General features: G+C 37.9%; 1 protein-coding gene across 16 annotated transcripts in view; it reads left to right on the top strand.

Annotated features, from left to right (window-relative positions):
- Positions 1–849: 849 nt before the first annotated feature.
- SPAG16 (sperm associated antigen 16) overlaps positions 850–26,383 on the top strand; it is a 1,190,570-nt gene continuing 1,165,036 nt past the window's right edge. For all 16 annotated transcript variants that reach the window (XR_007920574.2, XR_011387124.1, XR_011387125.1 and 13 more), the window contains exons 1-4: positions 850–1,045; positions 12,434–12,480; positions 14,236–14,331; positions 19,712–19,830. Coding sequence is in view for 13 of the 16 variants with exons in the window: in XM_051849131.2 (XP_051705091.2) it covers positions 913–1,045; positions 12,434–12,480; positions 14,236–14,331; positions 19,712–19,830 (395 nt within the window). In the remaining 3 variants the exon portion in view is untranslated. The remainder of the gene's footprint in view (positions 1,046–12,433; positions 12,481–14,235; positions 14,332–19,711; positions 19,831–26,383) is intronic.

Genomic DNA, 26,383 nt, shown 5'->3' with positions numbered 1-26,383 from the left:
TATTATCTCCATTTTATAAACAAGAAAGCTGAGGCCTTAAAGGAATTAGTTTGCCTAAGGTTTCATAGGTAGTAAATGGTGCAACCAGGGTCTGAATCCATCATCTTTGGCTCCAAAACTCAGGTGCTCAATCATGCCCTTAAGTAGTTACTACTTTTTTTTTTTTTTTTTTGTAACAAATGATAGCTTTTATAGAATCAATGTGTAGCATCAACAAATGTACAATGAAAAAGAATCTGCAAGGGAGAGAGTCGCGGAGACTTTGCTTTCCATAAACAACAAACACCTGAGCAAGATCCTGTCCCAACAACAGAGCCACACATGGTTGGGGAACTGTCATCTGCTATGCATTATGTTAGGGCTATTTGTAGGCAAGAATTTTTATGGAAATAATTTTACCTTGACATTAACGCTACAAACCCTGTTCCAAGTCTGGGTGTTTGAAACCAAAGTCAAAACAGATACCCAGACAAATGCCTTACAGATGGCCAGACAGAGAACTGATTAGGGTCACTACTCGGTTTTGATCGCAAAATGCGTGAACAGCCACTGGCAGTTCCCCTGGATCAATGTGTCAATTACAATTTCTGGACTTTTCCCTGTTTTCCTCAAACACTATCTTCCTCTTTTTTAGCAATTTTCCCTTCGAATAACTGGGGCGCTACCAACCTGGGGACTGATAGAAAACGACGTGAGAAAGGAAGTATAGGGTTAAAGAGGAAGAAATCAAGGCACTGTTTTCTACCAGTGTTCCACTGTAGGAGCTGCGTCCCTAGCAGTCAGGGTAACTAGGCAGTGATGTTGTCCCGGTAACCAGGGAAGCGCCGGCCCAGAAGGGGGAAGAGGGAAGTGTTGAAATCTCGCGAGAGTTGTGTGAGGCCATCGGGAAGCGTCTTCGAGGTTGCCCTGGAGATGGCCGGGCCCAAGGGCCCGGGAGAGGCGCCGATGGCGGCTCCAAAAGACTTGCCCACCTCCAGTCTGCGGGTCCTGGATGAGGCTCTGGGCGTGGGTTTGACGGCCGCCGAAAGCGCTTACTACCTGGAGCGTATCCTTCCGGTGTAGGCGGTGACCAAGGGCGAAGGCCAGGTCTTCCAAGTGGGGGCGCCGTTGGAGAGTGGGGCCACGGCGCTGGCGGAGTGTGGGCTACCCCGGTCCCCGGAGAGCCACGCACTGTGTGCGTCCTTTTAGGACCGTGGGAAACCCCACAAGTTAGCGGGAAGACCTTCCAGGGACCCGTTACTTAGCTAGGACTGGAGACAGTGTTCCTAGAAGGTTGCTGGTATGTTAAGGCGGCACAACAGGTTGATCAACCCTCCTTTAACTTTGTGGTTTTCCTAGATAAGCCCTTAAACTTTAGAAAGCAAAAAGAAAACCAAAAGCCGCCGCAAGAAATTCAGACAGGTAACGTTAAGCGACCGGGGGGAAGGCATCTGTCGTTGGACTAAAAGAGCTCAGAGCGTGCAGCCCAGGAGCCTGTAGACGGTATTGTCCAGTGCCTACATGATTTGTGTTGGTAGCATCGCCTTCTTTGGTTCCAATTTTGGCTATATAGTAATAATAGCCAAGTAAGTAATAATAATCTTTTTTTCTTTTTCAGCAACTAAATAATGACTTGATGGGGCCTACAAGGCTCAGAGATGTTAGGGAAAAAATAGCACTTAGAAATAATGGAAAAAAATTGAATAAGCATATGTGAATAATTAGGTTCACTATTTCTTGTGTAGAGATTTAGAGCTCCACTCTTCTCCCCTTGTCTCGGACACACACACATTAGTTGTACTGGAGATACCAGTAAAGTACATGGGAAAAAAAGGCATCTATATTCAGGCAGGTGAGAGATACACACTTATCCATATTATTCCTAAAGATGTGAAGGAGACACCAGATTCTCCTCTCTGTTACCTTATTTTTTTCCAACTTCAATCATCCCCCCCTGTCCCCTTCCTTAATTTAAGATTTCAGAGACCTAGTAATGATTCATTTTGTGAGCTTTGGCAAGCCAATTAACTTGTCTGGCTCAGGCTAAATTGATGAATTTAGTTGAAAGAAATTGAAAATATGTGGAATTTTATTAGATGCAAAATTAATTTTACAGGATAAATTTGAAAGCAGTTTGAATGAAGTATATGGGTGCTTTAGTGTTATAAATAAGATTTTATAATTTGTAGCTCTAAATAGGCTATTTCCAATATTATTCCTTTTTTTTTTTTTTTTTGACAGGCAGAGTTAGACAGTGAGAGAGAGAGAGAGACAGAGAGAAAGGTCTTCCTTTTTTCATTGGTTCATCCCCCAAGTGGCCGCTACGACCAGCGAGCTGCGCGATCCGAAGCCAGGAGCCAGGTGCCTCCTCCTGGTTTCCCATGCGGGTGCAGGGCCCAAGGACCTGGGCCATCCTCCACTGCCTTCCCAGGCCACAGCAGAGAGCTGGACTGGAAGAGGAGCAACCCGGATAGAATCCGGCGCCCCAACTGGGACTAGAACCTGGGGTGCTGGCACCGCAGGTGGAGGATTAGCCTAGTGAGCCGCGGCGCTGGCCAATATTACTCCTTTTTCAACTCAGAAATGTTTAAACAGTTCTGAGCTTATCTACATTGGGCATGTTATCCAGTGTCCTTGCTAGTGAATGGTAACCAGCTATCTTGTTATTTTTGGTTGCATTAAAATGCTTTCTATAAACATGTAGTTTGTTAACATATGACTAATATAGTGAAGTAACTTTTTGCAAACATATTTATGAAATACAGATCCTGCAGCAAGATTACTGAGTTACCACTGCCAATGTGTAGCAGTTTGCACATGACTTATAAAAGACTTCTTCAAATAATCACATGTATAAATATAAACAACCCTAACTTTACAGGATTTCGTTATCCAGTTTGTAAATTATTTCAGCCCCTTTGCTTTTCCTCTGCCTCTGTCTCTGTTTTGTGTTACAACCAGGGGGTAGTGAGGGCATTGAGAAATTAAACATTTAACCAGTCAGTTGTGCTATATTCAATGCTTAGGGAGAGGCTTTAACTCTCTGTGAAAATGAAGTTTGGGGATTACTTGTGAATGGCAGTTATCCTGGTATCTCTGGACTCTCTTCACATGCGTAATTAAGAATTGACTCTTATAATATTATTTGAGGTTGTTTCATAATGCAATTATAATAGTTGCTGAAGTGGCCCTTTCTCATGTTTACAGTCTCTTTAGTTCTCAGGTAATTTAATTGAGCTAATGCTGTGGATAAATACGTTATGATATGGACAAATGAATCAGAAATATGATGTCCTCTACTTTGGACATATCCTTTTTTTTTTTTTTTTTGACAGGTAGAGTTAGACAGTGAGAGAGACAGAGAGAAAGGTCTTCCTTTTTCCATTGGTTTACACCCCAATGGCCATTGCAGCTTGTGTGCTGCGGCCGGTGCACTGCGCTGATCCGAAGCCAGGAGCCAGGTGCTTCTCCTGGTCTCCCATGCAGGTGCAGGGCCCAAGGACTTGGGCCATCCTCACTGCACTCCCTGGCCACAGCAGAGAGCTGGACAGAAAGAGGAGCGAGTGGGACAGAATCTGGCGCCCCAACAGGGACGAGATCCTGGTATGCCGGCGCTGCAGGTGGAGGGTTAGCCTATTGAGCCGTGGCACCAGCCAAGGACATATGCTTATTCACATCTAATCAGCTGCATTTGACCCCAGATTTCCCTGATTTATGACTGAACAAATATTCCAAGTTCAGTAAACAATGAACTAGAAATATTAAGCAGTGCTTTGAAAAAAAGAGATTGACTTGACTTCTGCAGGAAATCATCCTCTTTTCTCTTCTTAAACATTCAAACATAAGCAACATGAGTAGACTAATGTGGCCCAAACGAGAAACATAGTTAGGGCCCAGCATTGGGGGAATCATTAATAAAAGCCCCACTGTTTTTATAATGGCTCAGAGAATGTACTCGTAACAATTAATTCATGCCCTGCCACACCCTTCCCCTGTAATTCTCCTAGCTGTAGCAGTGTCACCTATTTCTCCTCCGAGGAACTTCCTAATATAATTGCATTCATGTTTTAAGCTGCTACAAGGTGAGATACATGCATACATAGTTCTTAGTTAGCTATCATCACAGCTATAAAAAATCTGGAGTACAATAATGTTCTGTAGAAAGCTCTTAGACAAATATCTTCAACATTATTATATACAGTGCTACACTTTGCAAAAAAAAGTATTAGAGAAGGAGAACACTTGCATCTGTTGATTCACTCCCCAAATGCTCACGACACCAGGATCCAGGAACACAGTCCATGTCTTCCATATGGGTAACGGGAACCCAGTTACTTGAACCATTTCTCCTGCTTCCCATGGTTTGTATTAGGAGGAAGCTGAATTAAGAACCAAGGCAGGTGTCAAGCCTGTGTCCTCTGATATGGGACTCGGGCATCCTAACTGGTATCTTAACTGCCAGATTAAAAACCCATCCCATGACTAAATTTTGAACTATGTGAAATGTACAGGGCCAAGTAGGTATATCCAGATCTTAAATAGAAGCTTGGCTACTTTTTTTGAGTAAGTCCTCAATTAGAAATCAACACAACTTGGATGAAGTTATCAGTTGGGTTGTTACTGGGTGCTGCCTGTGAACATAATGTGTGGCTGTGGGCATATAGGAGTTATCCAATTCCAACTGGCAGATGCAGGTTAGAATGGATCTGTACTAAGAAAGCTAAAGGTTAATTCATTTTCTTGTTACCTACCCAGAGAAAGACCATAGTTCAAGGAAGAGTAATCAAACACAGAGACTCTAGCACAGTGGAGCCTTCACAAAGTATTGTTTTGGTTACCTGACTCCTTTTAACTTAACTCTTTGCTTCTCTAATTGGCTTTTGACGATTTTATTTTCCTATATGTTCTAATGCTAAAAAGTTGGCTTCTTATATAGTGACAATATATTTCCTGGTAACATAAAAGGTCTCCCTTGCCTGTCCCCAGGAGCAATGTCCCAAGGTTTGAGTGCATTAAGCCTTTCCTTGGAGGCTAATCACTCTGGATGCAGTCTCAAAGTAAGCTGTTTGTGAAACTACAAAATGATTGACTCCAGACACTGATATATCAGAATTGCCCTAGATTGATGTTCTATCTAAGATATATGCTTTTCTTGTTAATGAAGTCTAACTAATGTGTCGCTGAAATGATAATGTTCATGGATGAATATAGTTAAAACTGAACTTTTGTCTGTTTTGTTTTCTATTTTTGTCACTTTCTATTTTAAATTTAGATTTTTTTCCCTGTAAAAATAAGCATTGTTGTAGTTGAGTAAATGAAAAGAGTTAAAAAGAATTGTGCAGGTTTCTTTTTATGTTTTAAAAACTGGGCAAAATACATGTGTACAGTTGTACTGGTCACATATGGTAATTGATGTTTCCTCTCTTTGTCATTACTTTATGATTGGAGTTTTGAAGCTCCTTTCTTTTTTTGGCTCAGAAAATATTTACTGAGTTATTGTGAACTATAGTAACCCCACTGTGCTGTGTAACATTAGGAACTTATTCCACATATTTATGTCTGACTTGGTACACATCCGATTTCTCTAAACTACTTTTTATTCTGTTATAAAGTAGTCTACTTCTTTGGGATATTTATACTATTAAGTGAGAAGAAATTTGTAAAATCCTTCTTGTTCGTATGTACTCAAACAGTTTATTTCTTACTATCATTTATTAATTTGTCCATGGGAGCTTAGATATTAGAATATATGTACCATTTGTATATTCAAAAAGAAGATAGACAACTTAATTGTAGAATCTAGACCAATAGCCATGTTACTAAAGGCAATGAATTTTGAATATATGAATATAATAGGCTATTGGGAGAGAAAAAAATTGTGTTCTGCAATCTTTAGTCCAGGCCAGCTTTTATGTGGATATGATTCACTTGTAGATTTTTACATGAAAATTCTAATTCAGTAAATCTGGGTGGGGACGGAGAGTCTGCATGGCTAAGAAGCTCCCAGTTCATGCTAGTGTGTCACCCATTAAACCAGTATCTTTGGATACCCTGGCTTAGAATTTGGAAACAATTTTACTGCCATGTGCCATGAGAACTATGACTTACATGTCCTTATATGCCTGTTATATGGGCAATTTAAATATCCAATCTTGCCAATTGTATGGAATTGGTAGTGGCTCCCTGGGTATGTAATGCTAGTAAGAATTGTGAGATCTCCTGAAGTCTTGGTGGTAGACTGTGCAGAGCAAACAGAAATGGGCACGGTAACTGCCAACATGCCAGTTTCTTTTCTTCTTCTTCTTCTTCTTCTTCTTTTTTTTTTTTTTTTGCCATCTTTGGTCTCTATTGTTTACTTAACTTACTTTATTTAAACTGGGCCTCCTAAGAAAGGGAGCATGAACATGATGTTTACCATTTACAGTACTTTTATTTCAATTTAATAAGTAAAATGTTGATCATGGAGGAGTTAGCCTAGACTTTAGATTACCTCTGTGTACATTAGTTCTGAAGTGATGGCAAAGATTGCAAAGTGATTTTTGTCTAGAGTAGCTTTGGGAAATCATGTAAAACATAATTAGCTATATGTTTCACTCTAGTTCTTTATAAAGATGCTGCTGCTGGCAGCGATCAGCGCCTACAAATGGGGCAACAGAATAGACTGGAGGGGGAGGAACTTTGAATGCTGATCACATCTGAACATTGTTCACTGGTTTCTGGCTCTGGTTCGTTACCAGGCTGTTGTGTTATACTAACTGTCTCCTCAAGCTCTGCTCCATTAGATCAGCTGGACTACTTCTCTGAGGCTTCTAGCAGTTGTGTCTTATGTACTACTGTGATGGGTTTAGCGCTGCCTAACAGTTTCAGTGTGGTTGTTGCATTGGCTTATGGGACATACAGTATCAGGATGTGGTGCATATTCTGCTAATGCAGTAACCATCAATTAGTTCACCTGTGGTAACCAGGTACCAGGGAACCGATTCATGTTTTGCAACCCCACAAGTGCTACTAAATTCCTTGCGAATCAGAGTTGTAGAAAAGTGAGAACCTTGGTTTGTAAACAGTCTGTGACTTTAGGCATCAAACCTGCTCTGGATGTGGGTTGTGGACCCTGGCTTGAAGGGAGGAAGGGGAGGAAAACCACAGAAAATACCCTGAGAAAGAGCAGCATAGAAAACTAGACACAGTCGAGGTCAAGCAGGTGGAAAGCCAAAACCAGATACGTGGGCAACAAATAGGGTGGAAAAGAATGAATTTAGGAACTGTGATTCAATCATGTTCTTTGAAGGAATACTAGGCAGAGAGAAGGACAATGGTTTTGTGAGGAAACAGATTCATCATGGCATTAAGAAACTGATTTCAAGCTAGAATGCCAGTTTATTCCAGGGGCACAAATAACTTTGCATGCAGACTGTGAGTAAAGGCTGTCCTAAGGGATTAAATTACAGACAAGGCAGTGGTCAGTAAAAGTAGAGCCATCCTCAGACAATTCTTGACGAATTGCCCTTTTCCAGTCTGACAAGATTGTTGTCCAAAGCAGTGCTTTCCAAATTTTTTCACACATGATGCTTTATCAGATCCTACTTTCATCTGTCTTTCTGGTTATCCCAAGGGCAGGAGGATCAATACTGGTTGCTTTATAAGAACTCAAAAGTGTAATTTCTCTCGGGCTTTAGAACTAGAAATTGCTGTGCATTTGCTGAGAAATCCATCTGTTTTCATTGGGTAGATACTGAATTGGGATCCGATGACATTTTCCTCTTTGCTCTGACTGCTGGGAAGCTTGGAGACAAATCTGTGGTTTATATTTAACAAAATCCATGAGACCTGAGCAGGTACTGCATTATTATGCTTGTCTCACTATTTCCCTTTCATCTGTAGTTTACACACTTATTTTTCTGTTTTCTATGGTATGCATATCAGACTGCCACAGAAATATTTTAGTATTTGCTTGTGCATAGGCCCATGTGTTGCTAATCAGTTGGCCAGATAGATATATATACAAACATTTATGCCAAAGCACATTCATTTCTGCAGCAACACTGTAACATCACGTTTAAAACTAATTGCTCCTGGGGAAATTTTATGTACAAATTATATTATAGATACTTAAAATATCATTCAGAAAGGATAACTTTCTGTTCTTGGTGTTTTGTCCATTATCTAAACTTTTGTCTTTCTAGTAGCTTTGGTTGAATTAATTTTACAGTCTGTATGTAGCCTGTACCTATTTTATACCTTTGTCTACTTAGAGGTCTTCAGATTGAGCTAGTTAAGTGATTTGTTTTAGCTGTTAGCAACATCATGCTTAAGAATTTTGAAAACAAATAGATGGGTTTAAACATTGGATATTGGTAAAAATATTGGTAAACGCTGCATATTCATATTATGTGACTGTAGGAACAGTATGGTGTAGAAGAAAATTCATAGCATTTGTATTCGAAAAACTTGTCTTTTGTCGCTCATAGCTGCGTGATCTTGTACAAATCTCTTAATCTCCATGATTCAGTTTCTTGATTTCAATTTAGGGATGGCTGTATTAGTAACATTCAACCTCACAGGGTTGTTATGAAAATAAATATGGTTATGGTTCATGTGAAATATTTTAAGCTTTTTAAAAAGGGAATTATTTTTCTCTTAATCTTTTTTGATTGTGGGGAACCAATCTATCTGTCATTAAAGCTGTTGCCTAGGATATTAGCTGAATAGGATCATACAAGTGTTGTGTGACATTTCCATTGCTTTGAGGACAAATCACTTTTTTCCTCTCTGTGTTGCCATGTATAACAACTTATGCTGTAAAATCTTTCCTCATTTGATCTTGTCAGTTCTTGTCTTATTTAAAATTTTACAGTCTGTCTCAAAGACTTTAGAATATTTACTTTCTTTTGAAATTTATTATGTTATGTACATGATGAGGGATGGTGTTGCTTTTCTGGAGACTTGCAGACAAGTGATTGCTTACAAAAAAATCACTGATCTCTGAGAAGGGGGCATATATTTCCATAGAAAATAGGCTAATTTCCTCTAGCTGAACCTTGGGAAACTGTGTCTCATTAAAGATGTGTGTGAAAAATATAAATCTAGCACTGGAGATAAATTTAGAATGTTTTTTAAATTTACCCTTTCATCTTAACATAGGGATAACTGGGACCTGAGAGACTTAGGACACTTCTTCATAGATACCCATATCTTTCAAGAGTGAGGAAAATAACAATAAAAGCTTCCCAAAATTGCTTAACCCAAGCACAATGCTAAATGTTATATATATATATATATATATATATATATATATATTTAGATATATATTAATTATTTAAATATTCTGGAATCCCTATAAGGTAGTATGGAAGCCAGCTTCCAAAATGATGTCTAATGGTACCTCCTTCTTGGTATCCATACTCTTGTATAGTCTTTATATACTGAATAGAATTGACCTATGTGACTGATAGGATATTGGAGAAATGGTAATGTGTTACATCCGAGACCTGACCAACCAGAGATATTGTGGCTCCCACCTTTCTTCTTGACCTCCTTGTTCTAGCTAGCTACTAACTGTATCTTGAGGATGCTTCAACAGCTCGTGGAGGCCCACGTGGGATGGAACTGAGGTCTTTAGCAACAACTAGCACAATGTCAGTGAGTCATCTTGGAAGTGGATCCCGCTGCCTCAGTGTGACCTCCAAATGGCTGAAATTCTGCTATCCTCTTGACTATGAATTCGTGAGAGACACCCAGTCAAAAATCCTCCCTCTAAGCCATTACTGAATTCTTGATCCAAAGAAACTATGAGACAATAGTTGCTTATTATTTCTTTCTCTCAGCTTTCAGATGTAATTGACAAGATGCATATATTTAAGGTGTACAAAGTGATGTTTTGAGAACTTATTAATATACCTACTTCATGGAGTTACCTTTCTGTTTGTTTTTGTAGTAAGAGTACTTAATATCTGCTTACTTTTCAAATTATACTAAGGTGGGCATTTGGTGTGGCAACTAAAGCAGTGCTTGAGACACCTGTGTCCTGTGTCCCATATCGGAGTTCCTGTTTTTGAGTCCTGACTGCTACCATTTCCAGCTTCATTCTAAATTGCACCCTGTGAGGCAGAAGATGATGACTCAGACATTCAGGTTGCTGCCATCCGGGTGGGAGAGTTGGACTGAGTTCAGGTTTTTAGTTACAGCCTGGCCCAGGCTTAGCTGTTATGGGCATTTGGGGAATGTACTGGCAAATGGGGGTTCTCTCTCTGTCTCTCTAAATAAATAAATAAATAAATAATTTGTATAATACAGTATTTTTAAGTATAATCATTATGCTGTACATTAGGTTCCCCAGAGCTTACTATTTTCATAACTGAAAGTTTGTGCCCTTTAACCAGATAACCATTGTCCTCCAAACTCCTGGTAATCAAACCTCCTGTCTATTGCTCCATGTTGGACATCTTCTTCAGATTCCAGACATAAGTGAAATTATGTAGTATCTGTCTTGTGTGCTGAATAATTTCACTTAGTATATTGTTCTCTAGGTTAATCCATTACTGTACATTAAAATGTGTAATTCAGTGTAACTGAATAAAATGTAAGCCTACTAACAAAAAAAATTGCTGGTGTGTATTGTGATTTCTTTTAATGTAAAATGTTATCTTGAAGTTTTCATGTGTTATTACCGTAACTTGCAATTTTTAAAGTCCTACAGCAGTGTTCTTAGAATTCCTTTTTTTGTTAAAATTATTTATACTTATATATGCTCAAGCTGACTTACCTCAAATGGTAGAGTTAGAAACATACCAGGGGATTCCAATTCAATCCCATCAAGGTGGCATGTACCAATATCATCTCACTAGTCCCAGTGAACAATTTCTGTTCACAATCGATCATAATGATAGGACTAAGAACCAAAGGGATCACATAAACAAGAATAGTGTCTGCAAATACTAGCTGATAGAATAAAAAAGGGAGAGAATAATCCAACATGGGAAGTGAGATACACAGCAGACCCATAGAATGGCAGATGTCCTAAACAGCACTCTAGCCTCAGAATCAGCCCTTAAGGCATTCAGATCTGGCTGAAGAGCCCATGAGAGTATTTCAGGCATGGAAAGACAAGACACTCTGAGGAAAAAAAAAAAAAAACCTAAATGAAAAATCTCCATGAGTGAGATCCCAGTGGAAAGAATGGGTCATCAAAGAAGGAGGTACCTTTCTCTGAAGGGAGGAGAGAACTTCCACTTTGACCATGGCTTTGTCTAAATATGATCAGAGTCAGTGAACTCAGGGGGCTTCCATAGCCTTGGCAGCTCATGACAAGAGCCTAGGGTGATTACTGATGCCATAAACAGGAGTGTCAATTGGTAAAGTCAACAACAGGAGTCACTGTGCACTTACTCCTCATGTAGGATCTTTGTCCTTAGTGTGCTGTACATTGAGATTTAATGCTATAACTAGTACTCAAACAGTATTTTTCACTTTATGATTCTATGTGGGAGTAAACTGTTGAAATCTTTATATACAGAAGATCAGTTTAGCATACATTAAGTAAAGAGAATCGATAATGAATTTTGATGTGAATGGAAGGGGAGAGGGAGTGGGAAAGGGGAGGGTTGCGGGTGGGAGGGATGTTATGGTGGGGGAAGCCATTGTAATCCATAAGCTGTACTTTGGAAATTTATATTCATTAAATAAAAGTTAAAAAAAATTTCTTAAGAATTTCAAATATTGAATTATGGTTGCTATGTAGTTCATACTTAGACATCAGATCCTCTTTGCTATAAAGAGAGTGCAACTTTAAAAACTGAGCTATTACAAGAAAAGTAGAGATTCACATGAATTTTACTGTTCAATAAAATATGCTCTTCACTTGTATTTTAATACTGTTGTGCCTTCTGGTTCACTCACAATATTCTGAATTAAAAAAAAAAGGTTAATTGTGAATAATGGATTCAGAAACCATGGAAAATCTATTGTGGTTCAAGATAAATTTGGAAGATTTACTGATTTTTTTCTTAGATTTTTCTAATTTAAGTTACTTCATGATACTGTGTCTATGGGGAGACCTTCAACAAAGTTCATGGAAACTAAGCAATATGGAAAAACTACATGGATTAAAATATTTTTGCACCAAATAAACATGTTAAAATCTCATTTTCCAGGAGCATTTTGAAGGTGCCCTTGTGTGTGTATGCACTTTTAGAATCAAGTTGGAAATCATTTGAAATACAGATAAAACAGTAGCTTTTCATGGATTTCCGTTGCATAATACAGTAATTAATACTAATTAAAATGTTTTATATCCAAGTTTGTAGACTGTATGGGTAAGAATTTTTTTGAAAATTATGTTATATGTTTATATGAACTTCCTAGTGGGATAATTAGGTCCAATCTATATTTTAAGGTCAAATAAATTTTTAATATTTCATTCCATATTTTGGAGATTAAAACTTGACAAGAAATGCAGAGGTCACCATAACTGAAGCATCTGAAGATGATTATGAATATGAAGAGGTAATTTGTTGATATTAGGAATTTATTATATAAATTAATTATAGTCTTCCTCATGAAATATTCATTTTATTTTTTGTATCATGTAAATGATTATTTTTCCCTTAAGAGATAGTGATTTTTCAACCGAATTTAGCTAGTATCAGCTAGGTTAAAAATGTGAAAATTCTATTTAAACGTTTAGATTGCATGATACATCTGGCTCTTTTGGTTTTCCTGTTAAGTGTGTCTCATTTAGCTCCTTATAACCTGCCTTGTGGATATATACTCTAGACTTACCATTTCTGTCCAGTAGGCATTTCCCATCACTGAATTTGTTCTTAACAGGGCCTCCCAAATTTTCTCTACCCAGTTGGAGCTCAGGCCTCATGCTTCTTTCACAGTTTGCATGCACTTCTGTCTAAAGCTTTCCTTTCATTTATTATTCCCATGAGACTCAGCTTCTGAGACTTCGAGGATAAGTGTTTTTTATATGATAGAAGCTGTGATTGAAACTGTGGAAGCAAGTCTGGTCTATTGTAGCCTGGGTGAGCCAGAAACTGGACCAGCATAAGATAGACTTTTTTTTTTTTTTTTTTTACAGGCAGAGTGGACAGTGAGAGAGAGAGACAGAGAAAGGTCTTCCTTTGCCTTTGGTTCACCCTCCAATGGCCACTGCAGCCGGCACGCTGCAGCTGGCACACTGTGCTGATCCGATGGCGGGAGTCGGGTGCTTCTCCTGGTCTCCCATGGGGTGCAGGGCCCAAGGACTTGGGCCATCCTCCACTGCACTCCCTGGCCACAGCAGGGAGCTGGCCTGGAAGAGGGGCAACCGGGACAGGATCCGGCGCCCCGACCGGGACTAGAACCCGGTGTGCCAGCGCCGCAAGGCGGAGGATTAGCCTAGTGAGCCACGGCGCCGGCCAAAGATAGACTTTTATTACTGCTGGTAAAATGGAAATTACATGTACCACATAAAGCTACTGAAAGAGTTAATAAATGTAAAGGACTTGTCAAAGCAAATAAGAAATATGTGGTGTTAACTATGATTAATGTCATAATCACAGTCCATCCCAGTATTTGAAGGTTTTAACACACGGAGTGAATGCTGTTTTGTTTTTAATAAACTAGTTTGCATTGCTCATAGTTATTAAAATGGTAATGGTGACGAAAATCTGGAATGGAGAAAGATGGTGGCATTTAGATAGCCTGCAGTACTTTTAGCAGAATTGTTTAGATTACCTTTGTCTTTGTAAGTAAAAGCAGTTGTTCATAAACTGAGAAGTGGCATTGAGTGATTTTACAAGGAAATCGGAAAGCTCCCTTTTTATTACTGATCTGTTTCTCACATATCTTTAGGATGATATTACATCTTTTATAAAGTGTGTTTCTTTGATCCTTTGCTTTGTAAAGTTATTTCTGAAGCAAAATACAGTAGTCCCTCAATCTGCAGTTTCCTTTCTATTGTTTCAGTTATATATATTGTAAAGCTCAGTCTGAAAATATTAAATGAAAAAACTTCAGATATACAGTACATAAGTTTTAAATAATTTCATTATGGTATATTGATATGTTTTATTGTTGTCCATTATTAACCTCTCACCATGCATAATTTGTATGTGGAAACATATTATATAGTTTTATGGGGTATGCTACTATCCCTATATTCAATTCCCCATGAAATGTCTTAGAATGTGCCCTCTCATGGTAAAATGGGGATTGTGGAATGGCACTTTATATTTCTGCTCACTTTTCCTATCCTCTTTTTTTGTGGTCTAGATACCAGATAACAATTTTAGCATTCCCGAAAGTGAAGAAGATCTGGCAAAAGCAGTTCAGGTGGTCCAAGAACAAGCTACTGATGCCCAAATTTTGGTGAGAATTGTGAACACTATGGTAGCCTATAGTTTAGTTTATATGATGTTTTGAAAGTCATTTAAATATTAAATGCTTTACTTACTGAATGCTTTCATTTCTTTTTCACTTCTCTTCACGTAAGGCAGGCAGTGTCATTCACTGTTTATCTTATTCTCAACATCACGGTCAGTATTGCATAACTCTGTCACAGTGACACCTTCCTGCAGATCGCTGCTTGACTAATCTCAATGGAGATTAAGTTAAAGATTCTCAATGCTTATGTTCAGAATTTTGCTGCGTGTGCAGGTTTTGCAATCCATTTTAAAGTATTTTGTGTCTTATTTTTCATGGAAGTACTTAGTATATGGGGAATGCTTAATACATTGTGGCCTTGTCTTAAGGCTTATGAACTTGTTTTGATAAAGAATGTGGTAGGAGATGCTTTTTGATTATAATCAATTAAAAGTATAAAAATGATGACATTGCTACATAGCTGAAAACTTATTTAAAAATTGAAAATACTATAATTATGTTAGCAAAAAATTTTAAAAACTCTTTATAGTTTTGTACTGTCATTAATTAAGGAGGATGTCTTTTTCAATAATTAAACCTTTTCCTCCTGAAAAAGTGTAAAGGCAGTTGTGACAGTAAGTTGTAGATATGTCTTCCTCAGTGCAAAATAGTATGTGAGGCTTCTTCCTATATTGTTCCCTGTGTCAGTCTTTCCATATCATGTGCAGTGCCTAAATCTGCAAATCCATTAACTCCCTTCTAAGTATCTGTTCACTCAAAATTGAAAAATGGACTCTTGAGAACAACACAGATACTCTTTCCTCAGTGCCTTTCCATGTAAACATTGTGTGCATTCTGTGTAACCTGATATATGACAATTTCCAGGCTAGGAAAGAGAAGAAGGAAGGAAAATCCACTACCAAGTTTATGTAGATAAAAACAGAATTTATCATATTTATTCATAATTTACGAATGCTCAGCAGATAAATTAATGACTCTGCTAATGAGGAGAAATTGAATGCAGTTGAGAGACAATGTTGTTTTCATGTTTGCAAGATACTACCTGTTATTTGATTTATCTTGCCTACTAATCTGATATAGTGGTTTTTAGTGCTTTCTTAATTTCAAATGTCACTTGCTTAAATAGTTCCATTGTTTTAGTTCAGGGGTCTGCAAACTGTTTCCTGTTGAAATCATAAATATTTTAGGCTTTGGGTGTTGCACTTGATTTCTCAACAATGTTGTAGTGGATTCGTTTCTGAGAGGAGGAGCGTGGTGGGGGCAAGAGGCGCGGAGCCACCACAAAGACTCTGGGAGTCGGTGTAAGCAGGCCTGAGGCGAGCAGCCCGCAGACTCATTTATTTCAGTTGGTACCACATCTTATATAGCCAAGACTAGCCAATCTGGTCAAGGGGCAGTCTATGCCCCAACCAAGCCCAGCCTGTTGCCAGGCAGTTTCCAAAGCCATCCAATCACAGCCTGTTGCCAGGCAGTATCCAAAGCCATCCAATCACAGCCTGTTGCCAGGCAGGCTCTGTTGCCAGGTGGGTTTCAAAGCCATTTCTGAGTAACTGATGCTCGCTTGCCAGTGGCCACCTAGGCATGGCCTTCTCATTCCACCACATTTGGGGACCATAGATGCCTGCAGTAGTATAAAAGCAGCCATAGGCAATATGTAAACAAATAGGTTGGCTGTGTTCCAATAACTATTTGCAAGTATAGTTAGTTTGCTACTGATCTAGTTGATAGATATATTTACATAAACTATGGAATAATAGTACAGGTATTTCCATCACACATTATTTGCTCTATACTCTTTCTTAAAATCAAGCACCAAATTATTGTATTTTTTAAATGAGAATAATTCTTTATTAAAAGGTCCATGCATTTTTCTTCATCTTTTGATGTGTTTTAATTCTAGTGAATGGGAAATCTGACCTCTTATTGTCTGAAGGACAATCCAATCACACTCTTGTCTCAGGGCATTTGTATTTCCTGATGTTTCATCTGGAAGTTTCTCTTCATTTATGCTCAGATAGTGTTTTTTCTGGTATGGACCATAATCTTCAGAGACAGAATCCCAAAAGTCGTAATCTTGAATGTTAAAATTTGAAAGAACAAAATCTATTAAGCCTAAAATTGCTAATGCTCAAAATCCCCCAATTTTCCAAATATTAAAATCCCATATCTTGAAGTCCCAAAAGTTGAAATTCCCACATCTACAATTGCTGTCCAAAAAGGCTACGTAAGAGAAATAAAAAGCCAAATTCTAGGGATTCGATTAGTACATTTTCAATCCTATTTAGGAAAGTTGTCAAATTATTCAATCCAACTACTTCTGGCCCTTCAGTCATAGTGCCATGATTACCTTTACAATGCCTTCCAGAAAGGGAAAAGTATTGAACATGTTCAGTGATCTTCTGTACTGATTACCTGGTGGTACCCCTAGAGTTAAAAAACATTAAATGGTGAACTATTGTTTTTTTTTTTTTTTAAGATTTTATATATTTGAGAGGTAGAGTTACAGACAGTGAGAGTGAGAGATAGAAAGGTCTTCAATCTGCTGGTTCACTCCCCAAATGGCCGCAATGACTGGATCTGAGCTGATCCGAAGCCAGGAGCCAGTAGCTCCTTTTGGGTCTCCCACATGGGTGTAGGGCCCAAGTGCTTGGGCCATCTTCCACCGCTTTCCCAGGCCATAGCAGAGAGCTGGATTGGAAGAGGAGCAGCTGGGACTAGAACTGGTGCCCATGTGGGATGCCAGTGCCACAGGTGAAGGATTAACTTACTTCACCACAGGTCCAGCTCTGGTGAACTATTCTTGATGAAGGATTTGACTCTCACCAAAACTGACAGAAAAGCTAGCACCTTGGCTAATGAGTTAACACCTTCAAAATTGTTCGCTCTGTTTGCATTTTTTCCTGTCAATCATATGATTGTTCATGCCCCTATTGCATTCAGAAATTTTTGAACTCATCATTTTGTTTATATATTAAAGAATGGAAAATGCAGAACACTTTATAATCACCTATTTGGAGACTTGGTGGACTTTGTAGTAGAAAATGAATTTCAAAGATATCTCTAAATCTTAACAACAGATTTGGAATTAATACAATCAAGTGTTCTAAGCTTTTTCAAGATGTTATTAAAATTTGTTTATTTCATTCAAGATTTAGTCAGATTGAGTTCCAGTTTGGAGCCTCTGGGGGAGAATTCACTTTTGAGCTTCATTCAGATGGTTGGAAAGAACCTGCCTCTTGAAATCATATGAGTCAAATCTCTGTTTTCCTGCTGACCGATCTGGATTAAATTATGTCCCGTCTAAATTTACATGTTGAAACCCTAACCTCCAATGTGACTTTATTCCATTCAAAACAATGAATACATTGACAGAAAATTCAGATGAGTATATCTGCTGTGAGATGAACAATGACAAAAACTTCAGTTTAAAAAATGTCATTTGTCTGCAATGGCATTCCTTCCAGCTGATGAAACTCCAGGAGTTTTTAATGAGTTAAAACCACATTGGCCTAAAGGGGAGCCATTGAAGTTACTCACTGGTTTGAAAATAAGTATGTGCAAGGTAGGATAAGTACACAAGCAATTATGTTGCTGCTGTTGTCACCAATATTGTTTCTACTAAATTTGTTGACTGCATATGAATGCATGTGGAATGGATTTTGGGATGACACAGAATGGGAAAAATTAACAGAGAATACCCACGTTAATATATAGAGAATCACAGAAGAAATTCAAAAAAGCAGCTCTTGTAGAAAATGAATGTGAACCTATTCTCAGAAGAATCATCCACTAAAAGGAAAAAACGATGTTATTCATAATGATGCAAGACATCAACATGTAGTTAATATGTCTGGATTCTGGCTGCTCTTTTGGAACACCTTAGTGCAGGTGCCTGTAATCTGTGTCTGCAATATACTTTCTGTGTGGCAGCTTTCCTCATGAGTTCTTTTTTTTCCCCAGTATTTTAAATTGTCAGCATTGTATTTTTACAACTTGCTGTAATATATGTTTAATCGTCACATAATTTCCAATATTGGAGATATAAATTATACAGACTTTTAGAGAGTTCTGATTCATAAAATGTACTTTTGCAAATTTGCCTCTGGGGAAGTGCCTTATCACAGCATTGTTTTTGCGAAAAAGTGTGTGAATATGTAAAAACATCGAAACTTGCTCATCGAATGTAGAGACGTCCTTTTTGTGAATCTACATTTGTGAAAGGTAACTTTTCTGGAGATCTTGATTCTTTCTTGATTTGCATATGTGGTAGTGATCCATCGAAGTCTTTGTCAAGACTTAGGTTGTCCATTATGGTGATTTAGGTGAGTGCAGTATGAAGCTCCATGCACATAATCACCAACTATAGCTAAAAAAAATTTTTTTTATTTGTTTGAAAGAGTTACAGAAGAGGGAGGGAGAGAGAGAAAGAGGAAGAGAGAGAGCCTTCATCTGATGATTTGCTTCCCAAATGGCTACATGGTCAGGGCTGGTGCAGGCTGAAGCCAGGAGCCAGGAGCCTCTTAAGGGTTTGTGCAGGTGCCCAAGCTCTTGGGTCATCATCCATTGGTTTCCCAGGTGCGTTAACAGGGAACTGGATTGGAAGTAGAGCAACTGGGATTCAAACCGGCACCCACATGGGATGCTGGCATTGCAGGCGGCAGCTTTACCCACTACACCACGGTGCTGGCTCTGGTTTGTTTGCTGTTAACTGTTAATGCCTGTGTAACTATTGTTAGTATACTTGAATGTTTATCCTTATAGAAATGTGTATACTATTATTGCCTATTTTATTGTGTAAAGTGAACTACAAAGTATTGTGTTTTTTCTCAAATAAATCTCCTTGTGAAATGTAAATAAAAGTCTTCCAAGGAGTTTTTATTGTTTCCAGAATTGTATTTTTGAGATTTTGATCTTTTGGGATTTTTAGACTTCAGTGATTTTGGTCTTCTGGGATTCTAACTTTTAGGATTGTGTCTTTTTGGATTTTGGCTCCAACTCTACTTTGTCAATGAAATTTTCCTCTACCAACATATATACCTAGGAGCCAAATCACACCTTCTCCCCACCACACATACATACCAGTTCCATACCTGGCTCCCCCTATCCTCAGTCTTCTGTATTTCTCTACCAGGCACTGCTATCCTGCATAGTTTTTACTTCATTACTCATTCTGTTTCCATCTATGTGACAATCAATTAAGAGGGGAAAGACTTTTTCATTGGTCTTTTATCCTTAGTGATTAAAATGGTCCCTAGCACATAAAACTTAAAAGTTGTTGACAAAATGAATAAATGAGTAGCTTCTCTGTGCTATTAATTAAAGTTTTGAAATTTTTGAAATAAATAATTGCACATTTAAATTTCAGGAGCAGAAAACAGTTCTTCCTTCAAGGCAGGCAGCACATGAGGTAATAGAAGACTTTCTCTGCAATTTTCTGATCAAAATGGGAATGACCAGAACTCTTGATTGTTTTCAGTCTGAATGGTAAGCACTTATATTTATATATATATTTATATATAATATTCTAGAAATGGTAACTGCATTTAACAGGTGTTCTTTATACTGTCATAATGGCCTTTGAAATGAGTAAAGTTAGGCTAAATGAATGAAAACCTCTCCCATCTCCACCCAAGAAACCACAACGCGAATACACAATCTGGATCTCAATTGCAGGGAGATTTTTATTAAAAATATTTCCTAAATATTCAAAATTTAAGTGATTTTCAAAAAATCAAGAAAATTGAATATTTCCTGGAGGTATCTAGCAAAAATCTAATTTATGAAATATTCTCCCAATATTTTGCACAATTAAGGATATCTATTTTTGCATTTAGAAATTCTATTAGTACTACCTTGCTTATTTAGTATGTAATTGCTTATTTTTCTCTACTCATACAGCTGTTGATTCTTTTTCTATAAATAATGTTTGATTTGTAAGTGGAAATATATTTTCAAATATTATACACCAGATTTTCTTATTATAATTGAAAATTTAGATAACTGATGCTTATGAAACTGAGCATGCATGCTGTCTTAATATTCCTTTGCTAAGCAAGAATGTTACAGGCATGTTTATATTCATAAAATTCTTTAAATATTAAATTATATTCAAATTTAATAGCAATTTTATATTATAGAAAGAGGGAGAGAGATGATACATAAAAGTGTTTGTCATTTTTGAGCTAGATCATATACATGGGGTAATTTTGCAAATTTTGCTAATCTAGCTGAGATATAATTTTGTTTATTTTGATTCTCATCTACTGAGAATATACACATAAGAATAATCAGTTCCATTATTTTAAATTGTGTATCCACTGTTAATAAATTTATGAAGAGAATAATTTTTCATTCATATAGTCTAAGGAAAAAGTCAAGTTATGTGGTACAAAAATAATACTGCTTTTCTTAAATTTGGAAATAGTGTGAATGATTTTAAAAGGATTTTCATAAAAATATCCTCAATAAATAATAAAAATTTTGTGAAATTTAATTAATTTACAGTTCAAATAAAATGAAAGATTAATGTAAACAAGTTAATTTTTTGTTTTCTAGAAATGTGTAGGCTATGAAATCCTCACATTAGTTTAGTCCAGAATTTGAAATGATTCCCTTAAAAATGTAGATCCAAATGTACCTTTGACAATTAGATAATTGTTATATTATCCTTTCAGATTTAGTAATTTAAATTGTTGTGGTGAAATTTCATTATTAGGATTTAAAAGTTTCCAGGTAGGGGCTTGTATTGTGGCATTTAAAAGTTTCCAGGTAGGGGCTTGTATTGTGGCATAGCAGGTAAAGCTGCCGCCTTCAGTGCTGGCATCCCATAAGGGCGTCACTTCACATTCTGTCCTGGCTACTCCACTTCCAATCCACTCCCTTCTAATGGCCTGTGAAAAGCAGTGGAAGATGGCCCAGGTGTTTGGAAAATGGCCCACTGCATGCAGGTGAGAAACCTGGAAGAAGCTCCTGGCTCCTGGCTTCAGCCTGGCCCAGCCCTGGCTGTTGCCATCAGGGGAGTGAACTAGTAGATGGAGTATCTCTCTCTCTGTCTCTCTCCGTCTCTCCCTCTCTATAATTCTGACTTTCAGATAAATAAATAGAAGTCACCAGGTAAGTATACCTTTTAGCATTGTTTCAAAATCATGATATATAAAATGTGTCTTTTAATAAGGAGTTCGTAATGTAGTAGTTCAGATGATTATATGCTTATCCCTATCTGCTAGCTTGCAAAGAGATAGCATTGTATTGAATACTTTATTTTACCTGAGACAGTTATATTTTATCAGAAGCCTATGCCAATTCTGTATAGCATGATTATAAGAAAATTGAATATTTTATGTCATGATTTTTATTGTAAAAACAAACCACTTAAAATGTGTCATTGCTGTGATTAACTTAATCTTGCGAATGGTAACCAAACAAGATTTTTTCATTATTAGTTTGTAAAAGCAGACATACAAAATACTGCAGAAAAAGCTGATATATGTTTTTTTAGGTTTCAAACAGTAAAAGCGGTAAATTCTTTAGGTCCAGGATCAGCATACTAAGACCCTTGGACTACGTCTAGTCTGCCATCCGTTATTTTGAAGAAAACTCCATTGGAGCACAGAGAGGACCATTGGTGTTTGTAGCTGCCATCACACTTAAAAAGCAAAGTTAGTCACAACAGGAACTGTGGCCCTCAAAGCTGTCATTGTTTTTTTTTTTTTTTTTTTCAGATTTAAAGTACTTTTTAATTTTTCTGGCCCTGTCAAAAAGAACTTGTCAAATTCCTTGTATTTATTTTTATTATTTTTTCAGAAGAATTTATTTATTAATATATTAGATTCCCAGTGGTCACAGCAAATGTATGATAATAACTACAACACAATTCTTAGCAGTTCCTGGTTTAGTAAATGCTATTTTATGTTTATTTTAAAAGTACTTTAAGGGCCGGCGCCGTGGCTCAATAGGCTAATCCTCCACCTTGCGGCGCCGGCACACCGGGTTCTAGTCCCGGTCGGGGCTCCGGATTCTGTCCCGGTTGCCCCTCTTCCAGGCCAGCTCTCTGCTATGGCCAGGGAGTGCAGTGGAGGATGGCCCAGGTGCTTGGGCCCTGCACCCCATGGGAGACCAGGAAAAGCACCTGGCTCCTGGCTCCTGCCATCGGATCAGCGCGGTGCGCCGGCTGCAGCGGCGGCCATTGGAGGGTGAACCAACGGCAAGGGAAGACCTTTCTCTCTCTGTCTCTCTCTCTCACTGTCCACTCTGCCTGTCAAAAAAAAAAAAAAAAAAAAAAAAAAAAGTACTTTAAGGATAGTGGTAATTTCTCTGGGGCCAAATTTAAAAAGGGGTTAAAATGGAGAGAGTAGTGTGATGAAAGAACCTGAGCATTTGTCACCCATCTCCTCTGCAGTGCGCCGGCCCTCTGGCTGTTAGGAGGTTAGGGCCGACTCACCCTCAGCACACACCATTCCTCTTTGTGCTTTCCTCTTATCGCCACCCTCTTTGTCTCACTCTGTCTCTTTTCAGCCAATAATTTTGAAAATAGGGGCTTATTTTTCTTTTTAATTTGGAAGAGTTGGAGGGAGGGTAAGGGGGAAGTGCTACTGTGTTCTAAATCTGTATATATGAAGTATATGAAAGCTGTATAACTTAAATAAAATTAAAAAAATTAAAAAAATTGCCTTTTCACTTCTTGGCTCTCTCAAGCCTCTGTTTTTTTACAATTTCCTTGACGATAGAGCAGTAATAAATGTAGTGGTAGTGTAACAAAGGTAGTGATGCAATAATTTATAATATTTAATTACTAACCTAATCATTCTTAATTATATATAAATTATAAATTAGAAATATTCCTTTAATTTGAAAACAGAAATACTGCAGCTTTTAGCCAATATAATTTGGCACACTACATAATTATTCAAATATGGGCAGTATGGTTATGACTTTATGGGGGTGGTTAGATTTTTAAAGCCAGAGTTTAGAATTAAAATCACCCTTGGAAAAGCCCTCATTTTTCCAGTTATGTGTTGGAAATAATTATGATATTTTATATACAACTCTCGATGAATAATAAACAACTCTTTGTTCTTTCACCATTTAAATCTATTGTCATTTCTTCAATTAATGAGGCATTGACTTCTTTTTTTTTTTTTTTTTTATCTTTTATTTAATGAATATAAATTTCCAAAGTACGACTCATGGGTTACAATGGCTTCCCCCCCCATACCGTCCCTCCCACCAACAACCCTCCCCTTTCCCACTCCCTCTCCCCTTCCATTCACATCAAGATTCATTTTCGATTATCTTAATATACAGAAGATCAGCTTAGTATACCTTAAGTAAGTATTTCAACAGTTTGCTCCCACACAGAAACATAAAGTGAAAAATAATAGATGATTTTTTTAAAATGATGATGAAATCAGATCAGACCTATTGTCATGTTTAATCCCAGTGAGAGTCAAGTTGGGAATTGAAAATTTCTTTCTTTTTTTTTTTTTTTTTTTTTTTTACAGAAGATCAGTTTAGTGTACATTAAGTAAAGATTTCAGTCGTTTGCACCCCCATAGAAACACAAAGTGAAATATACTGTTTGAGTACTCGTTATAGCATTAAGCCTCAGTGTACAGCACGTTAAGGACCGAGATCCTACATGAGGAGTAAGTGCACAGTGACTCCTGCTGTTGACTTTACCAATTGACACTCCTGTTTATGGCATCAGTAATCTCCCTATGCACCAGTCATGAGTTTCCAAGGCTATGGAAGCCCCTTGAGTTCTCCGACTCTTATCTTGTTTAGACACGGTCATAGTCAAAGTGGAGGTTCTCTCCTCCCTTCAGAGAAAGGCACCTCCCTCTTTGAAGACCTGTTCTTTCCACTGGGATCTCACTCACAGAGATCTTTTTGCCAGAGTGTCTTGGCTTTCCATGCCTGAAATACTCTCATGGGCTTTTCAGCCAGATCCGAGTGCCTTTAGGGCTGATTCTGAGGCCAGAGTGCTATTTAGGACATCCACCATTCTATGAGTCTGCTGAGTATCTCACTTCCCATGTTGGATCACTCTCCCCTTTATTTATTCTATCGGTTGGTGTTAGCAGATACTAGACTTGTTTATGTGCTCCCTTTGACTCTTAGTCCTTTCATTATGATCAATTGTGAACTGAAATTGATCACTTGGAATAGTGAGATGGCATTGGGACATGCCACCTTGATGGGATTGAATTGGAATCCCCTGGTATGTTTCCAACTCTACCAATTGGGGCAAGTCAGCCCGAGCATGTCCCAAATTATACATCTCTTCCCTCTCTTATTCCCACTCTTATGTTTAACAGGGATCACATTTCGGTTAATTTTCAACACTTAAGAATAACTGTGTGATAATTACAGAATTAAACCAGTCATATTAAGTAGAACAGACAAAAAAAAAATACTATGAGGGATAATGTATTAAGTTGTCCATTAGCAGTCAGAGCTATGCTGATCAAGTCACCATTTCTCATAGTGTCCATTTCACTTCAGGAGGTTTCCTTTTTGGTGTTGAGTCAGTTGTCACCGATCAGGGAGAACATATGGTATTTGTCCCTTTGGGACTGGCTTACTTCACTCAGCATGATGTGTTCCAGATTCCTCCATTTTGTTGCAAATGACTGGATTTCGTTGTTTCTTACTGCGGTATAGTACTCTAAAGAATACATATCCCATAATTTCTTTATCCAGTCTACCGTTGATGGGCATTTAGGTTGGTTCCAGGTCTTGGCTATTGTGAATTGTGCTGCAATAAACATTAGGGTGCAGACCGCTTTTTTGTTTATCAATTTAAACTCCTTTGGGTAAATTCCAAGGAGTGGGATGGCTGGGTCGAATGGTAGGGTTATATTCAGGTTTCTGAGGAATCTCCAGACTGATTTCCATAGTGGCTTGACCAGTTTGCATTCCCACCAACAGTGGGTTAGTGTCCCTTTTTCCCCACATCCTCGCCAGCATCTGTTGTTGGTAGATTTCTGTATGTGAGCCATTCTAACCGGGGTGAGGTGAAACCTCATTGTGGTTTTGATTTGCATTTCCCTGATTGCTAGTGACCTTGAACATTTTTTCATGTGCCTGTTGGCCATTTGGATTTCCTCTTTTGAAAAATGTCTATTGAAGGCCTTGGCCCATCTCTTAAGTGGGTTGTTGGTTTTGTTTTTGTGGAGTTTCTTGATCTCTTTGTAGATTCTGGTTATTAACCCTTTATCTGTTGCATAGTTTGCAAATATTTTTTCCCATTCTGTCGGTTGTCTCTTCACTCTCCTGACTGTTTCTTTTGCAGTACAGAAACTTCTCAATTTGATGCAATCCCAATAGTTGATTTTGGCTTTTACTGTCTGTGCCTCCCGGGTCTTTTCCAGAAATTCTTTGCCTGTGCCAATATCTTGAAGGGTTTCTCCAATGTTCTCTAATAACTTAATGGTGTCAGGACGAAGATTTAGGTCTTTAATCCACGTTGAGTGGATTTTTGTGTAAGGTGTAAGGTAGGGGTCTTGCTTCATGCTTCTGCACGTGGAAATCCAGTTTTCCCAGCACCATTTATTGAATAGACTGTCCTTGCTCCAGGAATTAGTTTTAGATCCTTGATCAAATATAAGTTGGCTGTAGATGTTTGGGTTGATTTCTGGTGTTTCAATTCTGCTCCATTGGTCTATCCATCTGTTTCTGTACCAGTACCATGCTGTTTTGATTACAACTGCCCTGTAGTATGTCCTGAAGTCTGGTATTGTGATGCCTCCGGCTTTGTTTTTGTTGTACAAGATTGCTTTAGCTATTCGAGGTCTCTTGTGCCTCCATATGAATTTCAGCATCATTTTTTCTAGATCTGCGAAGAATGTCTTTGGTATCTTGATTGGGATTGCATTGAATCTATAAATTGCTTTTGGGAGAATGGACATTTTGATGATGTTGATTCTTCCAATCCATGAGCATGGAAGATTTTTCCATTTTTTGGTATCCTCTTCTATTTCTTTCTTTAAGGTTTTGTAATTTTCATCGTAGAGATCTTTAACGTCCTTGGTTAAGT

This window comes from Oryctolagus cuniculus, chromosome 3, assembly GCF_964237555.1.
Source record: "Oryctolagus cuniculus chromosome 3, mOryCun1.1, whole genome shotgun sequence".
NCBI lineage: Eukaryota > Metazoa > Chordata > Mammalia > Lagomorpha > Leporidae > Oryctolagus > Oryctolagus cuniculus.
This window is presented reverse-complemented; position numbering and strand designations above follow the sequence as displayed.